The 25,344-nt window shown below is 35.7% G+C and overlaps 1 protein-coding gene across 1 annotated transcript in view; it reads right to left on the bottom strand.

The window, feature by feature from the left end:
* Nucleotides 1-680: 680 nt before the first annotated feature.
* Nucleotides 681-25,344, bottom strand: part of FTO (fat mass and obesity associated) — a gene marked incomplete at both ends in the record, with an annotated part of 35,069 nt that continues 10,405 nt past the window's right edge. The window contains 5 exons of the mRNA XM_009575604.1: nucleotides 681-747; nucleotides 2,100-2,219; nucleotides 9,851-9,994; nucleotides 11,832-11,911; nucleotides 21,037-21,180. Of these exons, the coding sequence (XP_009573899.1) occupies nucleotides 681-747; nucleotides 2,100-2,219; nucleotides 9,851-9,994; nucleotides 11,832-11,911; nucleotides 21,037-21,180 (555 nt within the window). The remainder of the gene's footprint in view (nucleotides 748-2,099; nucleotides 2,220-9,850; nucleotides 9,995-11,831; nucleotides 11,912-21,036; nucleotides 21,181-25,344) is intronic.

Below are 25,344 nucleotides of genomic sequence, written 5' to 3'. Positions count from 1 at the left end.
TTCTTTTAAGAAATAATTCCTTTTAAGCAATAATACTCTACCGAGACAAAATCAACAACTCTAAGACATTTTTAATTTAAGCATTTTGCCACAATTGGTTTTTTTTTTTTTTTTTTTAAGAATAATCCAGCTAAAATTATAAATTTGGAGAAAAAACATCGACTGTAGACTACTGGGTACCTTCAGAAATACCTTTCTGATTTAACTTAATGCTGTGGAAGCTAAGCATGCACCAAAACACTGCACTTTTTATGTTAAATTGCTGTTGAATTTGTTAACCCACAATTGATTTCCTGTGTTATGGAATCTTAGAGATTACAGCTAACTTGAAGCAACAGGGATAATTCTGGGTGTTAATGCTCCATTTCTATGTATTTTTATTGAGTCGGTGCCTGTTGTTGCATTAAAACTGCGGCTCAACATTGCCCCCTACTGTCATCTGTGAAACACTAAAGGACAAAATGTAGGTTAAGCCCAAAAAAACCCACCCTACCTCCATGTCCCAAATACAGTTAGCATCAAATTTACTTAGAGACTCAACAAAACAGACATTCTCAATTAACATTCTCTTCTGTCTCCTTCAATAGCTGAAATTAATTGTGATTAATATGTTATAAGTCATAAAACATTAAAGCAATTTTTAAAATTTAAATTAGAAGCAGCTTCTGTCTTGGCCCAACCTTCAGTTCGCTGATAAATATCATCCTGAGGCCTGTTGAAAGGAGATACACTGACGCCACCATGTTTCTAATTAGAGACACATGGTAATGTCACACCAATTGCAGAAAACCTAACCCTTGAGAATTCCCGAGTTTGCTGTTTTTCCATGTTCTCAACACACAATGGATAGAAAATAACAATCAAACATTCTTGTCTCTACCTCATCTAAGCCTGTGTTTCAAGAAAGTCAGCTGTCATTTGAAAGAAAAACAGACCAAAAGATTTTTTTTTTTTTAAATTATAAAGGTCATTCAAGAATGTGAGCACGTAAGAACACAAAAATGAGGAAAAAGCCCCACATAAGCAAGTTATAAATAATTTCTCTCCTTTTGTAGGGAAGTTTAATGTTCACTGATTCCTTGCAGCAACTGATTTCACACATGCAAGTTCCACTTTTCCACACTTATTTTCTATATCTGAAACCAGCCATTGCTAGAAAAGCTTACAATACGTTTGAGCACGTTAGTGAGTCACAACATTTCCTTCAAAATTCAAAAGCATATTCTTGTAGCACCATACCTCCAGAGAGTCGAAAACACCTCTACTACAAATCATATTCAGCATCCTCAGCTACATGACAAACTTTTCCAAGTCAACTACAAGCAAATTGAGGCTTATGCTGTGACCAGCAGAAAAACCAAGAAGCAGCTTCTAGTGCAGTCATAAGGATATGAGCAAGACGCATTTGTCAATATAGTTCCTTCTGTGTACAAACCTAGAAGCAGGCATGCTGGCAATTGTATCAAACACTTAACTAGCAAAGTCTCCCAACGGAGTCTCTACTTGGACAGCAACAGCAAGCAGGCTAACAGTGCTTGTCACTGAGTCTGTTTTCAAGGAAAGCAGAGATGTACTTTGAAGTATACAGGAACCAATATCACTATAATTATTCAAGAAACTAATCTCCTCTTCTTGTTTTTAGCTATGGTGTAAGTGTGCAGGTGGACTACAGACAGATAGTTGTACCTCCAGATCATCAGATTTTACTCTCAACTTCCCTCGGATGCATTCACCATTGTTGCCATTGGCAGAGTTGTCTACCTCGGTGTATGAAAAAGTTGATAACGCACAGTTTCATGTACCAATTTATGTGATGATATATGACTGTCATCTTATGAGGCTGTCAAACTTTTAAAATGAGCAAAATCAGGAAATAACTAAAATCTCCTCTTGGTGTTTTGGATCTTATTTTGCTCACATTTCTTCTGGCTACTGGGGGAGAAAAATAAGAGGAGGCAGTGGAAGGCTGACATCGATTCTACTTTTTATATGGTCCGGATAAAGTTTAAATCCCGTTACTATAGTACAATTAAAAACAAAATTGCAAGTGCTCTCAGAATTAAGCTCTAGAGGCTTTAGACTATAAAACTAGTACTTACCATAATCTCCATTTTTCTCCAAAATTCTTCCAATTTAGCCATAGGCTTAAGCCACCAATCAGTGCACTTCAAATACCGCTTGCCTTGAAACCAAAACTGCCTGAGCCACTCAAATTCAACCTGCAAGATAAAAACATGGTAGCATAAACATCTATGTTCGTTACTTGGGGAAGGGATGGGGTAATGCATGAATCCAGCTATACCTGAACACCACCATAGAAAAGGAGAAGGGTACCACAGTACTCACTTCTAAATGCACCCTTACACCCAGTTGTTTGTTTTATTTCTATTCCACATGCATTTGTGACCTGAGCTATTCCCTTCAAACCTCAAGAGGTGCAAACCCCAACTCTTTTCTTTACATGTGGTACATGTACAAAGAACGTTAGAAGTTCAGGTTTACTCACAATTCAGTCAAATATGTACTAACTCTGATTACTCTTACTTTGATTAACATTGCAGGTTTGAAAATATTTCAGTCATATATAAAAGATTATGCATTTGTGACCTGAGCTATTCCCTTCAAACCTCAAGAGGTGCAAACCCCAACTCTTTTCTTTACATGTGGTACATGTACAAAGAACGTTAGAAGTTCAGGTTTACTCACAATTCAGTCAAATATGTACTAACTCTGATTACTCTTACTTTGATTAACATTGCAGGTTTGAAAATATTTCAGTCATATATAAAAGATTGAAAAAACTTGCAGTAATAAAATTGCTAGAATGCAGCCTAGCCAATTGCTGTGGAATGAGAGCGTAGCCTTACAATGAAACATAGTTTCTCATACTTCACTGCGCTATGCCCAAGCCCTCCAGCGCAGCAGCGCCCGCGTACCTGAGAGAGAAAGCTTTCGGGGCATCTGAAGTGACCGGGTTTTCCAGGACAAAGCTTGTGTGGAAAATGTGCCTTGCAAAGAAAACTAATCCCCCACTGAAGCAGTAAAAACTCCATCAGGAGCAAGCTAATACTTTTATTAAGGATACGAAACACAGCAAACGATGTAATACTTTACTAGTTGGGTTTTTTAAAAACATTTCATATATCCACGGCCTATCAACTTTAAGACAAGAGAAATATTAGCTTACCAAAATATAAATACATAACTCAGCAAATATTCTTTAAGCAAAATAATTCCATTTATCCCAATTTCCACTAAGCCTTTTTTCCTTTAATAGTAATCCATAGTTCTGGTCTTTAGAATTAGATAAATAGTATTTATCTTTGTTGTGGTAGTTATGTTTCACACTGAGTTCAAAGCTGCTTTAATCATTATTTGTACCACAAAGAAGTTTTTGTTTATCCCTGGCTCAGCTCCGATGATGCAAACAAAGACAACCTGCCAAGGTGAAAGAATAAAGGAAACTGCCCAAAGCTGTCACCCAATGCTTTCTTTCCTGCAAGGGTGAACAGAACGGCTACAGAAATCTGAAAGCGCTCCAGTTAACATTAACTAAATGTTTGGTCAATATATGTTAAAGATTACAATAAAAGATAATTAAATTTGAAGTGTATAAAAAGAATATTAAAGCAGCTTTGTTGGTAAAATATAACAACATGATTAGTTGGCAGACATAGAACTTAAAATATTTTCAAGAAAACTGACTGCTAGCCTAGTGACTTTTTAGCACAGAAGTTTGATGACGTCCTTCCTAAAAAAAGCTGAAGGAAAGTTTGCTTCCTCTACAGTATTAACGAGGTATGAAGGATCAAGTTATGGTTTGCTAAAAAATCAGTATACACAGTTTTGGGAAGGCTGAGCATATCGACAGTTTAACTAGAGTTTTAAGCACTCAAAACTTTTTTCTCCCCCCACCTTCTTTTTGGTTTTGCTGGCCTCTACCACGAAAGGGCTATAACACATGATGTCTGGCAAACATGTTTCAGGAAATGAATCACACGAGGCCATTAATCAATGAAAAAATTTTTTAAAAAAATTAAAATCAATGTTACGATATGGCTCATGACAAGAATCTATTTCAGTCAATCTGATTTTTGACTAGTCATATTGATTTATTACACTAATCTATGTAATTTCAGTCTAATTCAAGTCTGGCATCTTGGCCAAATTTTAAATGTATCTTAATCCTATACAGAATATACAACTTGACAAGAAGAGCTGCTTTCTAGGTGCAAGAGGTAAAGTTTAGCAACAGGCTAGTTAATTTTCTGCAGGATTATCTGGTCTCATCAGAGGTCAGGGTACCAAACTGCAACATGTGGCTGTTTAATGATGTGGACTGCCATTTACTAGGGCTCTCAAACTCAGGTCCACATTCATCTCACAGTTTTAGCTCAGTTTAGCTCTAAACTGAGTTAATAAAATGGGAGTTGGGGAGAAAAACAATGTTTCACCCACCAACTTGGCCATCAAGCTGCTTGACAAGTGACTGCTCTGAACTATCAGCTCTGAACAGATAACTGGTGATTCTGGAAAAAAAAAAAATCATCTTGATGAGGCAATGGTGACATGATTTCTCTATCACTCTCTCCTTGTTTCAGATATATGCAAGCATAAATACTTAGTTTTACTAAAAATCTCCAGAGATTCCAGTTACGCTAAGTTTGTCTGGTATTTTTAACTAACACATAAACACTTTTCACACCGCATCCATTTCTAAGTACATGTTTTAACAAGTACATATGCTATCTGCTTTCCAAGTTCCCTTAAAAGCTGTATGTCTTCTTGCTTTCATTGAACTCTATTCAGTAATATCTTTTCCTGTAGCAGGAAGGCACTCCTATTGGCTTGCCTCCTTCCATGGAAAGGAGGAGCTGTACCAGAAAAAAAAAAAAACACAACAGTAAATACTGGAGAGAGACAAAAAGCTCAATTCTAGCCTTAGTGGAACTGAAGTTACAGAACATTCATCTTCTGTGACAAAACTTTCAGGTTAACAGCTCTTGCCACAGATTTTGTCAGAGATTTAATCTGGAGACTCCCATATACCACAGCTAACTTTAGTTAGCATTAGAAAGCATTTTACATGACTGAACGGGACAAAGCCTGAACATATTAACATATTAAAAAAAAAATATGCTGAGTCTTTTAGGAATAATTTTCACCTCGTAATTAATTTTCACTTATGACTTACATCTGTGCAAGTAAGCTCAGAATCAGGCCTCATATGTCTAACCTCAACATATTTGCATGTTGTCCTTTAAACAATGATTAAAAGGCCAGTTTTAGGTTATAGTCAATACTGGGTAGTAAAAGGCCAACAGTAGCATTTGACATTTTGTGAGGCAGTGCTCCTCAGTCAATTATTTAAAAGTATTGGTTATTAAATGCCACACGTGTAGGTTATCTATATTTTCTCTCTTCTGTACTAGCCAGCCACCAACCATGCTGTCAGCTCACTGTGATGTGCTAAAACATATTAACCTTCCTTTGGCTGCGCACACTGCTACCCTTTCTCAGCAGTGACCTTAGTGTCTAACACTACATACCTTCAACTTTGCTAGCCCAGCTTTTCTGCATCCCTGTGCATTCACCACACTTAAATTTATCTACCGCTGCCATAAAAACATTTGCTGTAAGCAAAAGTGACTGTACCTCACAAGCAATAGAGCAACCAATTCAGACACAAGTTTTAATCATGGTAATCAGGATTTGATCATCACACCTGAGCAAAAACTCTGATGAGGACAACACCCTACCTTTTCAAACCCGAGTACTTACTTTGAAACCTGCTACATTTTCAACACAATCCCCAGATGCTAAAAAACTTCCTCTAGTGTTTTACTTCTTAGAGAACATCCGATTATTAGTTTGGTGTTGGCAAATAAAGAAGCCTTGAAACTACTTCATGCAACATGAACTGTTATCAGAGTTTGCATTATTCAGAGCAAGGAAAACAAATTTTCTTTGAAATGTGAAGAATAGGCTGGCAATGATCTTTTCTGCAGATTTATTTTTACATGTATGAGCATTTACATCATCTGTCCAGCAGTGTTTTATTACTTCAACAAGCATTCGCTTGCCAATGGGTTTCCCCAGGTCCCCCGTAGCTCTGTTTGGGACATACCCAGTAGCTGTATATATTCTGGAAAGCCAAGTGTGATTAGCCAAGTAGAGGCAAGAGGTTCACATTCACTGAACTCTGCAAGATCATTTATTTCAGGATAAATTATTACCGGCCAAACAGCAATCTGATTTTAGGACGAGAGGAAATGGCCTCAAGTTGCACCAAGGGAGGTTTAGACTGGACATTAGGAAAAACTTCTTTACTGAAAGAGTGGTCAGGCCTTGGAACAGGCTGCCCAGGGAAGTGGTGGAGTCACCATCCCTGGAGGTATTTAAAAGACGTGTAGATGAGGTGCTTAGGGACATGGTGGTGGGCACGGTGGTGTTGGGTTAACGGTTGGACTTGATGATCTTAGAGGTCTTTTCCAACCTTAATGATTCTATGATTGCTTAAAGAGGTAACTTCATTCAGTCTCTAACACTATGTGTGCATTGTTAGGCTATTGCACTTCACAGCTGTCCAGGTAATTACTTCTGCTCACCCTCCTACACTCTGTTCACTGGATACCCTGCCATTGAAGGATTTGTTCAGACTTTAAGCCCGTAAGCTACTCAGACAAGCAGCACGTGAACACCCTTAATTAAGGTTATCTTTACTTACAACTACAAAGTACATACTGGAGTGAAGTGACTCACATCTAACAAACAGCACATACCTCGCAATTACTCATATTCCTTTGAAGGCTGTTTTAGTGAGGGAGACCATGACAACAAAGCTAAGTCTAAAGAAATATTAAACTTCTACCTGGCTGCCTGCTTAGAGATGCTAAAAACCTCCTCAGGTTAGCATCTTACTTTCTCGACAGGAAGACCTCTGTCAAGACATCCAAGACAGGGCTCTGACAAATGAACTCTGGGGAATCTAACATCAGTAAAGACATCCCCCCAATACTCACCCATACCTCTTTTAGAGGTTTCTCTGCCCACCACAAAACCGGAAAAAACTAAGTCTCCAGCTACACTTCAGACCTTCAGTTCAAACCCACTTTATCAGCACCGTAAGTCAATTTTCCTGCCCAGGAATACAAAAGTGAAGGCACAGAATCATACTTCATCCTTTCAGACTTGCTCTTAGTTTTTTTCCCCTCTAGCAGAGACAGATAATTCATCCAGACCTCATTTGGCAGTTAATTTCAGCACAGACTGTGAATCTGTGCTAAAGTACTATATTTTAGCTTAGTCACACATAGCCTGATGGTACTGTGATAGTTCTGTTCCAGTTAATGATCTCTGATAACTACTTCAGAGGTGCCAGCAAGAGGGGTGAAAAAACCCAAACCCGTAGCATTTCAGGAAGATAAAGAATCTAGAACAATGGCTGCATCTCATTATCTGAGTTAAGCCCTGTGAGGAACTTCAGTTATGATAATATTTGAAAGTAAAATACAACCGTACCACCTCTTCTAGAGATGGGAATACTACCTAATTTGAAGCTCGTGATCTCTGGTCCAGAAGAATAGAAAAAAATTCACAAGGAGGTTTAGAACTAGCACAGAAAGCCATATAACAGAACAGAAATACACAGGCAAAATTGGGTGGCAGTTCTTCATTAACTCTATGTTTGGCTTTTTGTGCAATTTTGTCTTTTGTATTTAAAAATACTAATAAACTAATGGAAAAAAAAAAACCCAACAGTGACCAAATCCTGACCGCACCAATCAAATGGAAGACTCGTTTTCATCAGTAAACAGTTTGATTCTTTAAAGAAACAAAACACTTTCTTGTTTTTCACCTGCCTGAGAAAATTTGAACCTAAAACCTGTATTAGTGCCTGAAAATACAAAGATTTATCATACAGTGAGTAAAAGAAGGTGGGAAGGTTTCACATGCAAAAAAAGTTGAATTGGCCTCACAGATCCGAATGTTTTTATTTCAGTGATGTCCAAAAAAGAAACATGCATTTTCCACAGTGATAAGCCACTAGTAATTTTGCCTACTTGTGCAACAAATAAATGAAATTTAAATAACACTTTAACATACGGAATTTATCCTTCAAGTAAAGAGGTGACCTTGGGAAAAAAGAATTTAAAAAAAAAAAAAAAAAAGTGAGTGGGTATTCTCTTTTCAAATGAAATATAGATCCAATGTGTCTACTAAGTCTAAGTATGCAATATGTACAAGTTAAACAATGATTTCTGTTACAGTATATCCCATATGCATAACAGGAAACATCCCTGTATGTCACATAGCAAAATTATTCAGGTGACTGCAAACACCAGGGGCTAGTCTCTCACCTGATGTAAACGGCACATGTCTTTGATGTTAAAGGACCCGTGCAAATTTACACCAGCTGTGCATGTGGCCCTAGCTGTGCAAACCACATATGCGTATAGTTTTATGGACTGAGCCTGATTAATGTTTTGTAAAACCCTGCATGCATCAGACTTCTTTAAACTGCTCTAGGAGCTGTTTTGCTAGAAGTCAAGGGTGCAAACCTTTTGCCATCACTATACTCAATTTTACCAACTGTAAACACAACACAGATAAAAATGTGTTCTACAAAGTTTTAGTAACGATACACAGTATTATGTTCCTCAGCAGATAGCAATTTAAACAGTTTACACAAATTCTAATTTGAGTGAAAATTACCTGTGTACTATATGGCTCCTAATAGTGATCATACTTATCTCAGTAGAAATACAGACCAGCTCCTTCAAAATGTCTGAATACAGGAGTGCTGTAAAAAAAAACCCTGATATTTAAGCAAAAAGTGGTTCAGAAGTTTGTATTAACTGGTTGCTATAGCCATTTTTAAAGAGAAATGATTACCAGTGCTTTACTGCTAGGAACAGCTGAAAGCTTTGTTTCAGGTAGAAGGACAGCTTTCCAGAGCAGCTAAACAATCTGTCATTTTAAACTCCCAATAGATAGCTTTGACTACATTTTCTGTAACTTTAGAAAGAAAAAAAAGAAGTCTTAAATTTACCATCTTCAGAAACACTACCCTTGTAAGAAGACCCAGTCCATTGTGTCACATTCCTGACTCTATCCACTAAGAGAGAATAAGCCAAATTACATTTTTTGTGATACTGCCTACATTTTATACCACAGGAAAAATTACCTGTTTCCTCAGTTTCCCAAAATACTGTCTGTATTTTCAGTTCATTTGTCAAATCAATCTGTTTGTTAAGACTCCAGATCTGTACTTCAAACAAGAAAGCACTGCCAGATTCAGTGGAATCCTGTGAAAGTGCATTGTTACACTTGCATATTTTGTAGCACAAAACGACCTATTTAAATATGTTCCTCACAATTATTTCCACTGCATTTTCTTCAGAATATACTTTAAAGCACAAATACAACTGTGTCACACCTGGCATTCTGTAAAAACCTGGTTCAACACCTGACAAACAACTGAAAAATTTTACCTGCTTTTTCCCTCTAATTTTTTTTCCTCTCTCCCTTTTTGTTAGAGAAGTGCTAGAGTAGTTTGGTTTGTTCACCACACTACCAGGTTTGGCGTAATCTTACCGAAACTACTCTTTTACTCTACCAGCAGAGGGATCTTAATGAAGGAAAACTGAAAATTTCATGGGAATGAAAGTATCAATCCAAGTTAATCCCAATTACTGTACCCAAGTAAAAAAGTCATAAAAAACACATTTCAAACTTATACAGAGCAATGTCTTGTGAGCAGCTGAACACATTTAATTGCCATTAACTCCATGAGCAGACTGCACCTCTCAGAATCCGGCAGAAGTATTTTCAGTGCAGATCATCTCACCTCATTATGTATTTCTTCTACTTGCTTTACAACTGCAGGTTCCAGTGATTTCAAAGATAAAGCCACTGAATCAGAATCAGTATGTAAATTCTGGAGTGCCAGTTCACATTGTCCAAATATGTATTCCAATGTTCCTCTTGAACACTATGAAGATACAATAAAAAATGTATATATAGCCACTTCAGAAGATACGTATTTCTCAAATATACCAAACTATTTGCTTCTGAAATAAACAAAGTGAAAGAGCAGAAGGGATGTATTTCTGTAACTTTATTTCATGATCTTTTGAACAAAAGCATAATGCCTCTTGGATTGTCTATATAGTTATTGATACAAATTATGCAAAAATCTAATCCATCAGACATCTAGCCAACCAGTACAGCATAGATTGAAAGGAGAAAGAAAAGAATTCCTTTTAAATTTACTTTAAAAATATGGCATACAAAAACATGGCCCTACTTTCCATTGCTTCCTGGCCAGTTTTTGACAATATTCAGAATCGGCTGTATTTGCCCACTTGTATGGGCTCCCAGTAACACTAAAATGGAGTTCCATATCCAGTTCGAGAGAGCTGTTTGCTTACAAGGTATAGAGAATACAAACAAAAAAAATTTGCACTTCTGCTCCTTTTATTTTGTTTTCATTACATTTCCTTCAAGATGAGAAGGAAATCTGTAAAAATCTTTTTGAAACAAAAGAAAGAAGACATCTACATCTTTTAATTATTTCCAATTAAGTATCTGTACCTTCAGTTAAATTTCCAGGAATAATCTTGAATAAGGACCCCCCAGTCTCATATTCTTTGTAAAAAAAATTTCCATACTATGCAACTTGAAGTCACAACAGTTTACAAAAAACAAAGCATAATCACTTAACAGAGAAGCTTTTCATACTGTGAAAATAAGTGTGCATTTTCCTGCAAAAGTAACACAGAGACGGGAGCAGTAGGTCAGAGCACTCTTAAAATGAAAGATGAAAAATACAGCATTATTTTTTTTAAAATGTACAGTGTACTTCAACTTTATATCAAAATCCCAGTTCAAGCAAGCAGAGTGTATATTTGTTTAGGAAATAAAGGCACTTTTCTTAATGTTACAACGAATATGTATGTATATGTCCATGTTTGGTGCTATTCATTTCCATTCCAGCACAAATTAGGAAGAGTAACGGGGAAAAAAAAAGAAGTATGTGGATACATGTATCTCTCTTGCTTCAATAGTGGTATGTTTTGCCTTGCTGAAAGAAGAAAGTGGTAATTGTAATTTTTTAAAATATCTTTTTACAATACAGTCTATTTTTATTTTTCTGCATGCTTACCCATTAGAATACTACTTAAACAAAACTATTGATAACACCATGGAAAGGAATAGGGAGGAGAAGTCTAGTTAGGGGAAAAAAAAAAAAGGCATCTTAGCACTTGAGAATATCAGGCTGAAGCCTTGTTATCTCAGAATGACTCTGAGACAAGGGACTCTGTATCACTTTTCTGCTTCTTCAATCTTCAGATGCACAGAAGGATCCAACTTAAAGCATACTCATGACTGCTCTTAGTTGTTCTGACCTCCTAAAGGCCATTTTTGCCAGTGGACACTGTTGACATGTATGTTTTGAGTATTTCTATCTCATTGTGAATATTGCCTTTCAACTAGGGCCGGGATATGAACACAGCAAAAAAGTTTTAAAACACTTCAGGTAAAAATACAGTTGTTTCTACATTTCATCAGCAATCCATGAAGTGTGGTGTAGCATATTCTTAACTCATATCTTACGTGCCTAACTGTGAGTCTAGGCAAACTACCAATATAGAAACAAGTGTACCTCAGTCCAAAACTAAACAAATAGCAGTTGTTCAAGAAAACAGTCTGAGTCATAAGCATAACTGTGAACTACAGTTCTGGATAAGAGAATATGAGGCTACATATATGGTACAAGAATATTAGTCTTATGATTGACCAAACAGCAAACCATTTTTGATACTTACATCTGCAACTCTGTGAGTTGAGCTGAATCGAGGTGAAAAACCAGCCAGGACACAGTGCTGATGTGTCATATTGAGATCATCTAGGGACAGATTAGAAAACCTTAAGTACAGGGAAAAAATTATACTTAATAAAACTTATTCTGCCTAATATGAATTAAAGACACTACATTAAACATTTAAAGAAAAAAATAGAGAATTCAGTCAGATAGTACTACCTTCATAGAGCTCTAATATTTAGCACAGCATGATAACTATTCACTGTCCCAGTGTTACAAAGATCTCTATCCATATTAGTTTTCTCCCAGTTTATACAGTTTAGAAGTGGCATTTTCCCACCTCTTATGGGAAAAGTTCAACTAAACAAATTAATTCTTTCAAAGCTGAGGATCACTATAAACAACAGACTACTCAGAAATTACAATTTCTTTCCTCAAAAATCACTAAACAATATTGACATTTCTTGAAAAAAGAAACAAAAGAAGAAAAAAGTCAAAGACATATTATTTCATCTTTTTATCTGAAACTTATCTGAAGTTCTCTCTGCAGCTCAGAGCCAAGAAACTGTGAACCCAGAAAGCACAATCTGCTCAAAGACCTGTCTCCAAAGCATTTCATTTGTGACTTTCTTGTAGCATGCCAGAGGGCTGTCATGGACTTGAGTTCACAAACTGGCAAACAAACAACCCACAACCTCTGTAGGTGTAATCTACTTGGATGCCATCAGTGTGTCGTCAAAATTATCGTAACTGAAGAACACCTGAATTCTGACAAATTAGCACTTTTTAGAGAAAACGTATCCCTCTGGAAAAGTTCAGACTAAAACTAGTAACAACACCTGCTGTTATGCTGAAAACCATTCATTAAGTGCTTTCAATTCAAACCGTTTTGGTGTTAAAATTATGCTGCCCTCTCAACCTTAAGAAGACATTCAGGAACATCTATCAAAAATTTCTGTAAAATCACTCCTGGGTTATAGTTTTGTAAGGTAGCTGAAAGAGACTAAAAAACCATACATATCTAGGTGACCTGAAGCATCACCAAGCAAAAAACCGTCATAGACAAAATTAGAAGAGAACAGGAATAGAGACCTACAAGATGCTAGTTAACTTGGAGTCTGTATTTTCAACAATATCTATTCTTTCAGGGAATTTAGCTTCAGTCATCTTAATACAGCATGATGAGAAATTATCAAGCTTCATCCTTCCATCACATAAATATAATTTCTCTTTAAGAGATCAATATTTGCACACCTGAAACCTGATACCCCAAATTCCTACTAATTTTGGAAAATGCTCTTCTGACCATAATGACAGACTATCAGACTGAAAAGAACACAGTGAGTGAGGTTTAATGGTATTTTCTTTATTACTGAAAAAAGATATGCTCTAAAACTTTTACTTTACCTTGCAACAAATCTGAAACTTTAAAACTGAGAAAAGTCTAATGAATAAGAATTCAGAAAAATGACTGAATTTATCCTAGTTGTAAGAACAGTGTCTTCTTTTTATGAATTTTATAAGCAACTGTTAACAAAAGTTCATACCCAAGACAGCAGGTAGCATCACAAACTTGAAAAAAATAAAAATAAAAATTAGAAAAAACAGTTTATATAGGGAATAGGCAGACAAGTGTTATGAAAGAGGATTGAATTCCCACAGAGAAAGTTTAGATGGGAGGCTTGTTTTCTATTTGCATGAGGTTTGCAGATAGGTGAAGTTGAAAAGCTTGAAAAAACGCTCCAAAACAAACAAAAAGAACATAGGAAAAAGCAACTTCCTACATGAACATATGAGGGTTAAATTGCATAGAGCGAAGGGCCACAGAACAATATCATCTCTGGACATTCCAATATTTAAATATCACAATCGCTTTCAAGAAGAATTGCAACAGAAAACAAACCTAAACACTTCCACCACCCCATTCAGTGCCCATTCATTGCGGTGTGTTTTATGTAGAAAACACAGCATTAAAAGTATTACATTTTGATTTGCACCTTTATTCAAACCCTTGGCAAATCTTTCATTGTAGAGCTACCCCTTGAAATTGCTTCCAACTGTCTCTAATCCTTTATGACTCTTAGAAAGAAGCCTGTAATTTTAATTTAAAAGTTTATAATTCATCTACAACTGTAATTCTACAAAAATAGTTGAAGCTTCATGGATTGCATGTCTCAAAGGACATTTGAAAAATACATTCTAGGTCTTAAAAGATTACAGTAAAGATTTGCTTTTCTTTTTCCTCTAAAAATATATTAATTGAAAAGAAAAAGCACTCTTTGTTAAATTGGCCATTGTCCATGTGGCAGCAAAAGCTTTTATTCAGATACAGAACACTATATCCACATTACTATTTTGGTTTTAGAGCCAAACCAAAACCGTTACCTTCCTTGGACACCCATGTCAAAACTACCATAGCGCTCTCGTGGTTTTAGGTAAAATACAGTACGTACAGAGTTAACATCAGTTTTACATGACTAAACACTGATCGGTGAGGTTTGGAAAACCAAAACACAGCCTCTCCAGTATTATGAATCACATAAAATATATGCATATAAAAGTAGGAATATATGTATCAGTCCTGCTTTGGAAAACTGCATGCAGGCAAGTTACTTGTCAGACAGTTCTCCTGAATTTGTGGTGAAGAAAGAGCCAACATGGCGTCTTTTCTGCCACGAAACAGTGGGCCCTCATCTTGCCACAAATTCAGGACAACTATGGCAGGGAGATCTCATTTCAAAATTATTACAAAAACAAAACCCCACAAAACTTATGTGAACTGTAAAATGCATATGAGAAGTGACTTTTTATTTTAAATCACCATTAATACCAACTTAGCAATGTATTTAGCGCCGTTTCAAGAACTGTCACACAATGCCTTCTCCTTTCTAAAACATTCTTGCCTTCCATATGGATGCTTACGAGATGCATATGCCAGTTAACTAACTGCTAGGTAAGAAAGAAGTTTTGAGAATTGGACTACAATTTTCTGCTTTCATGACTGTTCCTCTCCCAAAGCTTTCCCACATCTATGAAAAATGCTGTCACTTGCACAGACTATTTTTCTGAAGTCTGATCAAGCTTTTCGCTTCTTTATAAATTTTAAAACACTACAAATTATTCAAATTTAACATAGTAATTCTAGAAAACAATCAAGAAAAACTAATGAAGTCCAATACATGCTAGAGTGCTATCCTGACCAAAGAGAATTTTCTCAATCAAAGCCTAATCACGCACATTAAAGCTATTCATATTTACCTGTATTAACAGGCTACCATTGTGCCACCAGCCACTGTGCAAATGTGGATGATTACTTGCACTTCAGGCAGTACAATGCTTAAATCAGATTCCGCAAACTACTCACAATATTGAATGCTTGTTTGCATTCAAAGGTACACAACTTGGTAACAGACACTTGGTGTTTGAATGCTGGAAAAAAAACCCCTTCATTTTTCTGTCTGAGGTGGAGCACCTAAGAAACAATGAGACTATTTCCTGCATACATGTATATGGCAAAATCCATATTTCTTTTAAATGGATTGTTTTATTCTTTTATTTCTACTACTTTCTGCCTGCCACTTCCCAATGAATCATCTGCCACCTTACGGCCAGATCCCATTATAGGGCTACGATAGCTGAGGCAAGATTTATTAAAAGAAATTAATCACATGTATGATTGTGTACAGGTGGCCAAAGCCACCTTGGAAAACAAAGTTATCAACCTGAAGTCTGTTTAAATAATTTGGAGGTCAGATTTTGACTTTACAGATGAAGTACTAAGAAGTCGTAAGAATGTTTAGCAGATGATCTGATTAGTTGCAAATGCATACAATTACTTGACACAGAATCTGCAGCTACAGAAACTTCAGATAACACACCTTGTGCAAAACATAGTTACAAAATGGAGTCTTTATTTAATACAGATCCCTATTCCTCACACCTGCAGGGAAAAGGGAAAAAAAAACCCCAAACAACACAAAACCATCTAAGCTACTTGGTGCTTTAACACATTGTCCATGCAAGGCCTCTGTAAAGTTGGTAACTGACACAGAAAAACCTAAGGGTAAGGAGAGGTTAAGGGACTTGCCAAAGTTTGCATGGAAATTCTGTGAGAGAAGCAGGCTTACAGCTAGCTCCTAAAACTAAGACTATTGTTTTAACACCTGACCATCCCTCTACTACCAGATGCAGACTATTATTCTCTATGTGGACCCCCTTATCAGACAAGCTTCCCAGTGATTTCCTGCTATTTATAGACAGCAGATACATTTTGGAATTTGGATGCTGCATATTCTATTTTAAATTGTGGGAGCAGGTTCATAGATCTTTCAGTCCCTCCCAGACAGACTTCTGCCATCCTGTTCTTTTCTCAGATACATCCCTCCCAGGACAGAATCTCAGCACAGTCCTCTCCACTGCTTGCGACTACTGCCAGTTCGTCTCTTTCCTCTCTGATCCTGCTTTTCTCAGCCCACGTCCCTGTTCTGTCCACACCTCACTGCATGCCTTCCTCCAGACAGCTGAATTACCTGGGCACCAACACCAGAAACACAAAGCCCTGTGCTTGCCTAGCCTTTGTCAAAAGAACGGAGTAATAGGTATGTGTATGCATATACACGTAACTAATATATGTATAACTTATTACTTCTAGGTAAAGTACATCCCAGGAAAACACAAACCACAATGGAAAATGCTCTCAGAATTAGCAACAGGGGTTTATATCATCTTTTCTATCTTGCTTCAAGTGTTCTTCCTGAACTTTTTAGACAGCTGTCTTTTTGTCATCTATTTCATGAAGCAGATAAAAGGTACAGTGGGGTTTAAAGCACTGGCAAAAGCTGATACTCTGAACACCACAAATATCTACAAACAAAAGTGAAATGGACTTGCGCTATTAGTTTTCTTAACTACTATAAACAAATAAAGAATTTTTTTTTTAACCATAGAACAATGCAATTTTCAAAAGCACTAAAACTCTTTTCCATCATTTCCAATTCTACTTGTATCCAACTGCACACAATGCTTCAAGAGGAAAAAACCTAACCAAACTAATTTTACTGTAGGTATGTCAACAAAAAGCACCAGGAAGGTATGTCTCCTTCCCCAAGAAAGTATGGGTCAATGGAATACTACTTTCATAACAGAAAGCTAGAGGGATGATCTGTCCCTAATTAAGAAATATTTTTAGTTTTTAAACAAGAAAAGTGTGTACAAACAAAACACAGAATGAATTAAAAGGCTGAACTAAAAATGTCTGGGATTTGCCAAACTTCATGATCAAAGTTTGGTAACAACAAATAAGTTTCTGGGGTTCGAAGTCTTAATAATCAAGGAATATAGCATTTGGATTAAATGTGGACTCAAAAAAAAAAAAAGGGGGAGGTTAAACAACTCCAACACATTCAAGATGCTAGAGAGCAAAGAGGGTTCAAGTTAGTTTGTGGAAATAGAAGCAGATTAAATATCTAGAAATAGTTTAATGAGCCACTATATACATGTGGAAGTGTTTCCATTAAATACTTATCTTTAACCACAAGCCAACCTCTGCAATGTGTGCCCCCTACTTCTGGTTGGTTATGAAAATTATTTTTTGATGCTTCTTGAACTATAATTTGCTGAGGGTGGGGAGGGGTAGAAGATTCCAAGTTCATCTTCATGCTGTTTTAAAACCCTAACCTTCAAGCAAGAGCTTGATCTATGGGAAACAGCTGCAGAAAAGTAAATCTCCCTTTGAAAAAGTCCAGAATGTATTTTTGTTAAGTATGTTTTGAAGTCATGGTAGGAAAATTAGTGAAAATTGTAAATCTGCTTGCAAACCTGGTCGTGTCTAACTCAAAGATTAGGGGAAAGATTCCAATTTAATAGTAAGACCATGACAACCCTAGTTAAGCATGCTCTAGGACAGAGCAGATGGGGCCCTTTGCTCACCTCCACGCGTTTTGGATTTATTGCATGCACCCAACACGTTTCATATTAGACACCCCTCAACTGTGTACTTGAGACAGCAGGATTCAGTATGCACTTCCTCTGCAGACCAATATATTATTCTAAATTGAGCTAAAGTGTTTCCGTTTCATGAGTGATATAAAGTTCAGATTTGAGTTTTTAGGCAGCAGATTTGCAGTCATTCAGCAGATCTTTTTTCTTCATATTAGGAAAAGTAAGCCTTAAAAAAAATAAAAATCTGTCTTACTGAAAGTAATTTTGGATTTTGTTTGGTTTTGTTTAAACAAAATACATTTATATTATTGTAATAGCTTACTTGAAGGACGGATATGATCACCTAATGTTTAGTACATTTAAATAATGGCTTATGATTTCATCTGAAGAGGACTGCTGAGAATGCAGGTGCAAATGTATATTTTAAGACTGCATTTTACTAAAATTCTACCCAGAATAACAAAAAACATTTTACAGAGCCAATAAAGAGAGGAACACAAACATTATTAAATGTCTACTAGAAATGCTAAAAAACACCCCCAATGTTTTTGTTACTTTGATATACCCATTGGGATTTACAAGTTACTGCAATTGCACATTACTATTAGAAATATTAAGTTACCACATTTTCTTATCTAAGATTTGTGTGTACAGTATTAGGAAATAGTTAGGGCATTACAGGTACAGGAATTGATAGGACCTGACTTTTTAATTATAAAGAACATACTGAATTTGACATTTCAGCATTTTACAACATTCATATAAAGCAGCAAGCACTATACCATTTCAACAATTGGAAGAACAGACCTACAGAGTTGCTGAGTTTTTTGCTAGAGTTGGATAAGTCAATGGTAGTCAGAAATAGTACACAGTCCTACCAATCAGCCCCTGTACATCAATAGCTACTACTAGCTGCAGTACTCTTATCTTTGTTATCTTTTCTAGATGCCTTGCATACTGCTGCCACTGCTTTAAAATAATGCCAGCGAGAAGACTCTGCTTACTGAAATGAGTTTCTAGAATGTATGATGTATAAAGGCACAAGATAAATGAATCTAAAATTGGCTTCTTTATTGTCAAGTTACTTTTTATACAAAGTTTTCATATTTTATCTTTTAGATGGCATCCTCAAGATGCCTCCTCTTAAAAGTCAGTTTAAAAAAATCTGAACAGTAAAAAATACACTAAAACCGTATACATCCACTTACATTGTCTTTCACTTCAAGTGAAAATGATAAAGGTAGTTCTGCTGTACATAGAAACCTAATAAAAGGGCCAGTTTGAGAATACTCTCTCAGACTGTATAAAATAATAATTTTTTTAAAGTAATTGAGAAAAAAAAAAATTACAAAGGCTATGGAAATGCAGAAGAGATTATCAAACACCTGGCCTACAGAGCTCAAATCTGTAGCTCTCCACAAAGTATTAATAAGAAAGTGATTTACACGTCATCTTCAAAAGAATGTTTAATATATCCTTTGTTTCCATCTAAACATGATCACGATGGTATGTGTTAATTAAACTAACTTTCTGACCCACCCTTCATATAGCATCCCTGATAATACTTTAGTTACCGTATATAAATTCCATCGGGGAATAAATAACGTCCTTATGATCTGGTAACTCAGTCAACTACAATCTACAGTATTTTGCAATAAAAATACTGAAGTTAGACCCCTTCTTTTATTACTTGCCTTCTGAATCTGTTGCCCAGCAAAGCTGAGTATGCACAAAGTTTCCAGTCAGGAAGGATTAGATAAGAACTTTACTTATGATGCCTGAAATGCTATTGCACAAAAATGGATTAATAATTCCCTTTCCAGGTATGTTCAGCTGCCACTTAAACGTCACTTTATATAAGAAGTGTCTCCGTTTCCCCTCCAGGCTGCTACTCTATATCCTCGCAAATACAGAAAAGGGATGCACATCCACACCACTGTGCCAAAGGATCTCACATCTTAACAGTTGATCTGTTCATGTCTAAACATGCTTAAAAAGCACAGACAGTCCAGTTCTTTTCCACAAGATACTTCACTGATAACAGTGCACAGGATTTGATGAGGTAACTAAGAACATGGAACGGTATATGTTTTTTAAGATTGCCCACAAATGTATTGCTTGTACTAAGGAAACTGTTTTCATATTTGTTGGAAGATAAAAAGTGAAAAGACTGCTCAGCCCAACAAGTTGGCAGTGCAACAGGTCATTCTAGGGACGTTCCATGGTGTCTACCTTGGACAAACACATAAACAGGGAACACTGCAAGTACTCTCACTCTTCGAAGATGACGTCTGTCAAGCTAAGTCACTAAACAGGCAAACACAGTGATGTCAGAAGCGTTGTTCATGTTTTGAATTGTGTAATTTATAACTAAATTTTTTTAAACAAAATGATAACTAAGAGAAACACAAGCCAAAAGAGAAACAAACAGATTTTGTGTCAACAAACCCTAGCCACAGTTCTTACCTCATTTCTTTCAATGGAAAAACCTTAGTGTGTGAGCTCAGCTGCTCAAGTAAATGAACTCAATTTAATTTTTTTTTTTAATCCTCTACACTTTAGACATTGAGACCCACTCTTGGAGTATGACAGCTCTGTTCATTATGATCTTAGTATAATCCCATTACTAGAAAACAGTATGTTTGAATAACACATGGAAAAGTGTAGCAGGAGAGAAGTGTCATATCTAAAACTGGTGACCAATATAACATCCACGATTGGCATAATGGTTGAAACTTCAAGAACCATGGTACCAGAAAACTTTAAGACTGCTACAGTCATAGCTTCTGCAACACGTAGCCACGCTATAAGCCAAACTCATGAACAGGAATTTTTTTTGTTAAACATAACAGATGCAGATGCTCACAGTTACTCAGTAAAACTGCATTAAGAACAGAAAAGGAATCAGCATCTACAAATACAAGTTGAGATACAGCTCAACTTCTCACAAGATCTGGGGAAATTCTGCTTATGGGCTGAAGCCTGACTTGGACTAGCAATTCTGACTGCACAACAGACAGAAAAGGCTCAAAAAGAATATTTCCTTTCTTAGCTGTGAAGTGAAGGAAACATTAGGAACAAAAAAGTTCCCCAAAATACACTGGAAGTGGGTAGGGTAGGAGGAATTTATTATACACTCTAGCCAGATCTCATGTCTTTCTAAACAAGGGAAGTCCTTGTGGAAGGAAGGTATGATAATCTATATTAAAATAACTGTCATTTTCTCTGTTTTCAACAGGAAGTTCACCTTCTTAGCCCTTGAAAATTACCAAGCATCAAGTAGAAGTCTCCTTGGTGAAGTGGTATTACTAATCCAGGTGTCTCTATGTCCCATGCTACCTTCAAGCCTACGTGCCAAACAGCTGGGTCTCTTCCCTTCAGTTTCTGTTCATTACTTTCCTCCACGGCTGAACCTTTAAAGAGAGAGGGAAAAACACCACAAAGACAACAGGTGAGAACCATAAAATACAAAATCTGGTCTAACAATACAGACTTCACGATATCCCACATTGGTACAATCTTAATAGGCTTAAACTTTCTATAATCTCAATTTGGCATAATCGCCATCTCCAAATTCAAAAGTACGTAATAGGTAAAAAAAAAAAAAGCCATAAGAGATCAAAAATTTTTTGCAACCAACTTTACTAAGATGAAAACTTCATGTTAACTACAAAGTAAAGGCAAATCAAGGCAAAGTTTCTAATGGACTCAAGTTTTTCTGAAGTTCTAAAGTACATGTAATGGGAGTTTTAGTTAATCTTCACTCAATTTTTTTTTTTTTTTTTTTTTTACATTACTAAAACCATAAGCATAGAAGAAAAAAGAAAAAAATGCAGCAAAACTGATATAAAAATAGGTAACTTCTGAAAGAATTTCAAGTCATAAACTGCCAAAGCATTTTAGGAACAATTTAATTTGTTTACATACTTGTAATTTCACCAAATCATAAACTGAGGCAAAGTAAGGTGAAATAATGGGCACAAAACACAGTTTAGACCAACAAAGTTGAGCGAATCTTGGAATCATATCTGTCATTCTTTCCTCAAAATTATTAGTCAAAGATGCTAGATGACGTGTGTAAGAACCAACGAAGCTTCAATACTTTTGTCACAACATTTTTCTTATCATTAAGCAACATGAATGTGTTGAGCTTGGGGAAAAAATAATCCACTGCATAGAAATAGCATTTAGAGCTTAATCCCTCAGAACTATTTTCATAAGCTTACTTCACTGCAGTATAAATTGAAAGATACAGTCAGCATTTATAACAAGGTATTTGGGAGCTATGGTATAACAGTTTTATGGCTAAAGTAACAGAGCATTTTGACAGAGGGAGGATGAAGTTTTAATAAGGAGTTGGCACAGAATGGCAGTGAACAGTTAGAAATCATCAACTATGTAGCATGCCTAATTATTGCTTATAAGTTAGTAACTGTGTGTGTACATTTCACTATCCATTTCAAATGTGCTTTCATGTAATAATTTTTAAAACTTTTGTCTTAATTCTAAAATAAAAATACTAAAATAAAGATTTATAACTCTTATTATAATATGCACATATAAAAAGTAACCTTGAACTCACACCTTCGAAATATTCAAGTCATTCATCTCACATGGTTACTGCAACGTTTGTTTAGTTGGGAGTAGCCTTTAATAATTAATAAATTGTCTTAATTTTCTATGTCAATTAAATATTGCCTAAATTCAGGAAGCAGAGAGCCAAAACCTTTTAAAAAGCCAATCTAAAATTCTTAGTTAAAACTCCTACTGTAAATTCAGTCCCCGTATTCCCTCCCTCCACTGCTGCAGTTCTCATCCAGCTGAAGCTTTGGCTCAGGAGCAGCTCTAGGCCTTTTTATCAAGGAGCACACAAATGAGAAAACAAGAGCTAGCAAATACTCAGAAAAATCAATACTAAAGTCTTCAAGGGGCTTTCATATTTTCTGCCCTGTTCAGATAAATCGTAACTTAATTTAAGAAAAATGTTTTCTGAAAACTGCAAATAGGATGGCTTTCAAGGCATTTTTAATGCAATACATCATGGATATTATAAAAAGAGGTAACCTTTCTGGGTTAACTCTCTCTGTTATGCTGCTTTCCCATTCACTTTGGCAGCAGCACTGTTCACAATATGGCACCAATAAAATATAGAACTACAATCAGAGACAGCAATTTCAATCAAAGTTTCCTGGGGTCTCCTCATAAATCCAGCACCTTTGGAATGTGCTCGTTAAAATGACTTATTTTTTGCAGTTTGATAAATTTTTTATTGCTTAAGTACAGAGTTCAAATGTAGCTCACAGTCTCCTTTTCTCTATATTCTCAATTATTGCACCTTATAATTATCAGCAGCAATTGAAACTGATTGCTCCTACAGTGTTATTTTGGTAACAAATGGAAGCAAGCTGCTACTAGCTTTTAAATGCAAGCTATTCTGAAAGTGAGAGCAAGGAAAAAAAAAAAAAGACACCTTAAAATTTGGTGTATATCTCTAGGTAGCACTGACAAACTTTTACGTAAAAAGAAGTTGTTATTAAATTCTGTATGTCACATCCCAAGCATGACTGAATGTTGTGTATTCATTGATACAATTACAGTTCCCATTTAAGTGAAAACATTTGGATGCATCTAAACCATAGGTATTTGAGAGTAAATCATGTGGATCTTGCACATACACAGCACCTTAAAAACATGTATTTAGTTTGGAGTAGACCATACAGAAATGGTAAAATGTAGCAGTATTTAATGGAAATATAATAAAACTATCTGCAAATTTGAATTCTGTTCATTAAAGATTTATAGAATTTGGCCTGCAAGAAACCTTTACGCTTGCATCCCAAATGAAATGGTGCAACCAGGTAACAAGCTTACCACAACATAACAACAAAACCTCATCAAAGCTGTAATTAAGGTAGAACCATGAAAGAAAGAATGTAGCTTCAGAAAATTGGCCACAACATTATGCTTCTAACTAGACAGCTCAAATTTCAGAGATGTTCCAGCTCTAAGACCCGATCTTATCGGGTTTGGGTCATGGTTAGGTTCAGAACAACATGAAACTTGTTTTCCTGGATCTAGTTTGGTTATTGTTCCATAGCACAGAAAGTAAAAGCAGCCTTGAAAGGTTTCTTTGCTATTCGGCACCAAAATCTTCACAAAGAGTTTAAGAGTTTTTTGACACTCTGAAACCTAAATGTTTTCTATTAAAGTCAAATTGTAATGCCAAACTATATCCTAAATGTAATCTTAAATCAAACATGATTTCGCAGAAGACAGAATCACTGCCAACACATTGCTAAAAACAAGCAGGACTGTAAACATCTACTTTGTCATTAAATCCAACTGACCATTGTTATATAGATACAGAAAAAAGAAATTTTTTTTTTTTTTTTTTAACAGATTGATTGATTTTTCCAGAATTAAAAAGAATTTGGGCACGTGTTCAGTGATTAATGAAATATATACATTATTACTGTCTTCCATAGCAATTTATATATGTTATATGCACGAAGTGAAAAAAGCAGAGCATGCGTTGCTTTTCAGCTGCTGGTGGGAAAGAATGAGTATCTACCCAGAGTTATTTCTTCTACCTTATTACTGAAAAGCCATAGCTTAAAAGGTTAATTTAACTGTACTAACATTTTAACTTTTGCTTGCAACTGACATTCACAACAACAAAAATCGGAGGATTTGCCAACATTGTTCTTACCAATTCATATTTGGAATACTGTCTCCAAATACATCAAGAACAAAAGCACTAAAATAAGAACAAAGAATATTCTGTCATCCCTTCATTCTTGAAGGAGAGACTTTATTTGATCAAATCAGTGAGAGCATGGTTTAAAAAAAAAAACAAAACAAAAAAACAAACAAACAATCTATTATTCTAAGAGTAATTGGATCATTAAAAATTTGTGATTCTCTCAGAAAATAATTCCAACTGGCTAGAACCTACAAGTTACAGATGTGACCATTTCACTCACATATTAATTTCTTAAGCAGTAATATGTATTTTTCTACATACCATTTCTATTCTTTCAACAAGCAATATTTCTACCATATTATTGACATTAGAAGCCATTTAATATAATTGCTCTCATCCTGTACAAACATCTACTCCATGACTTTTATCCATTAAGCAGTACATAAAGAGGATTATTGGTCAAATACAAATTTAGATTGACTTCAATTCTGAACAACTTTTGTAGTTTCAGGATTTTTTTTTTTTTAACCTAGTGAGGAAACAAACATCTGTAGTGAATCTCAATTATTTTTATTCACAATTACTGTAGAAATAAAATAGCAGTCATTAGGTTAAGTGCTAGGATATTGCTTCTAACATTGCAGTGTGAAAAAATACAAACAGCATTTTACAAAAGAAACAAGCATAAAAGCTCCTTCAAAATCAGTCATTACTGCAACTAACTGTAAGTTTGTTAAACCTCTCAACATTACCTTGTCAGCGAACAGAGCCAGTTGTTTAGTAGTTCAAGAGATTTATATAGCAAGTAGGCCTTACAGCAAGAAGACAAATGACACACTGTAAAGAATCTAGAGAAAACTACTCATCGAACCTC

This window comes from Fulmarus glacialis, unplaced genomic scaffold (assembly GCF_000690835.1).
Source record: "Fulmarus glacialis isolate BGI_N327 unplaced genomic scaffold, ASM69083v1 scaffold9034, whole genome shotgun sequence".
Classification (NCBI taxonomy): domain Eukaryota; kingdom Metazoa; phylum Chordata; class Aves; order Procellariiformes; family Procellariidae; genus Fulmarus; species Fulmarus glacialis.
The sequence above is the reverse complement of the archived record's forward strand: the minus strand, read 5'-3'. Positions and strand labels throughout refer to the sequence as shown.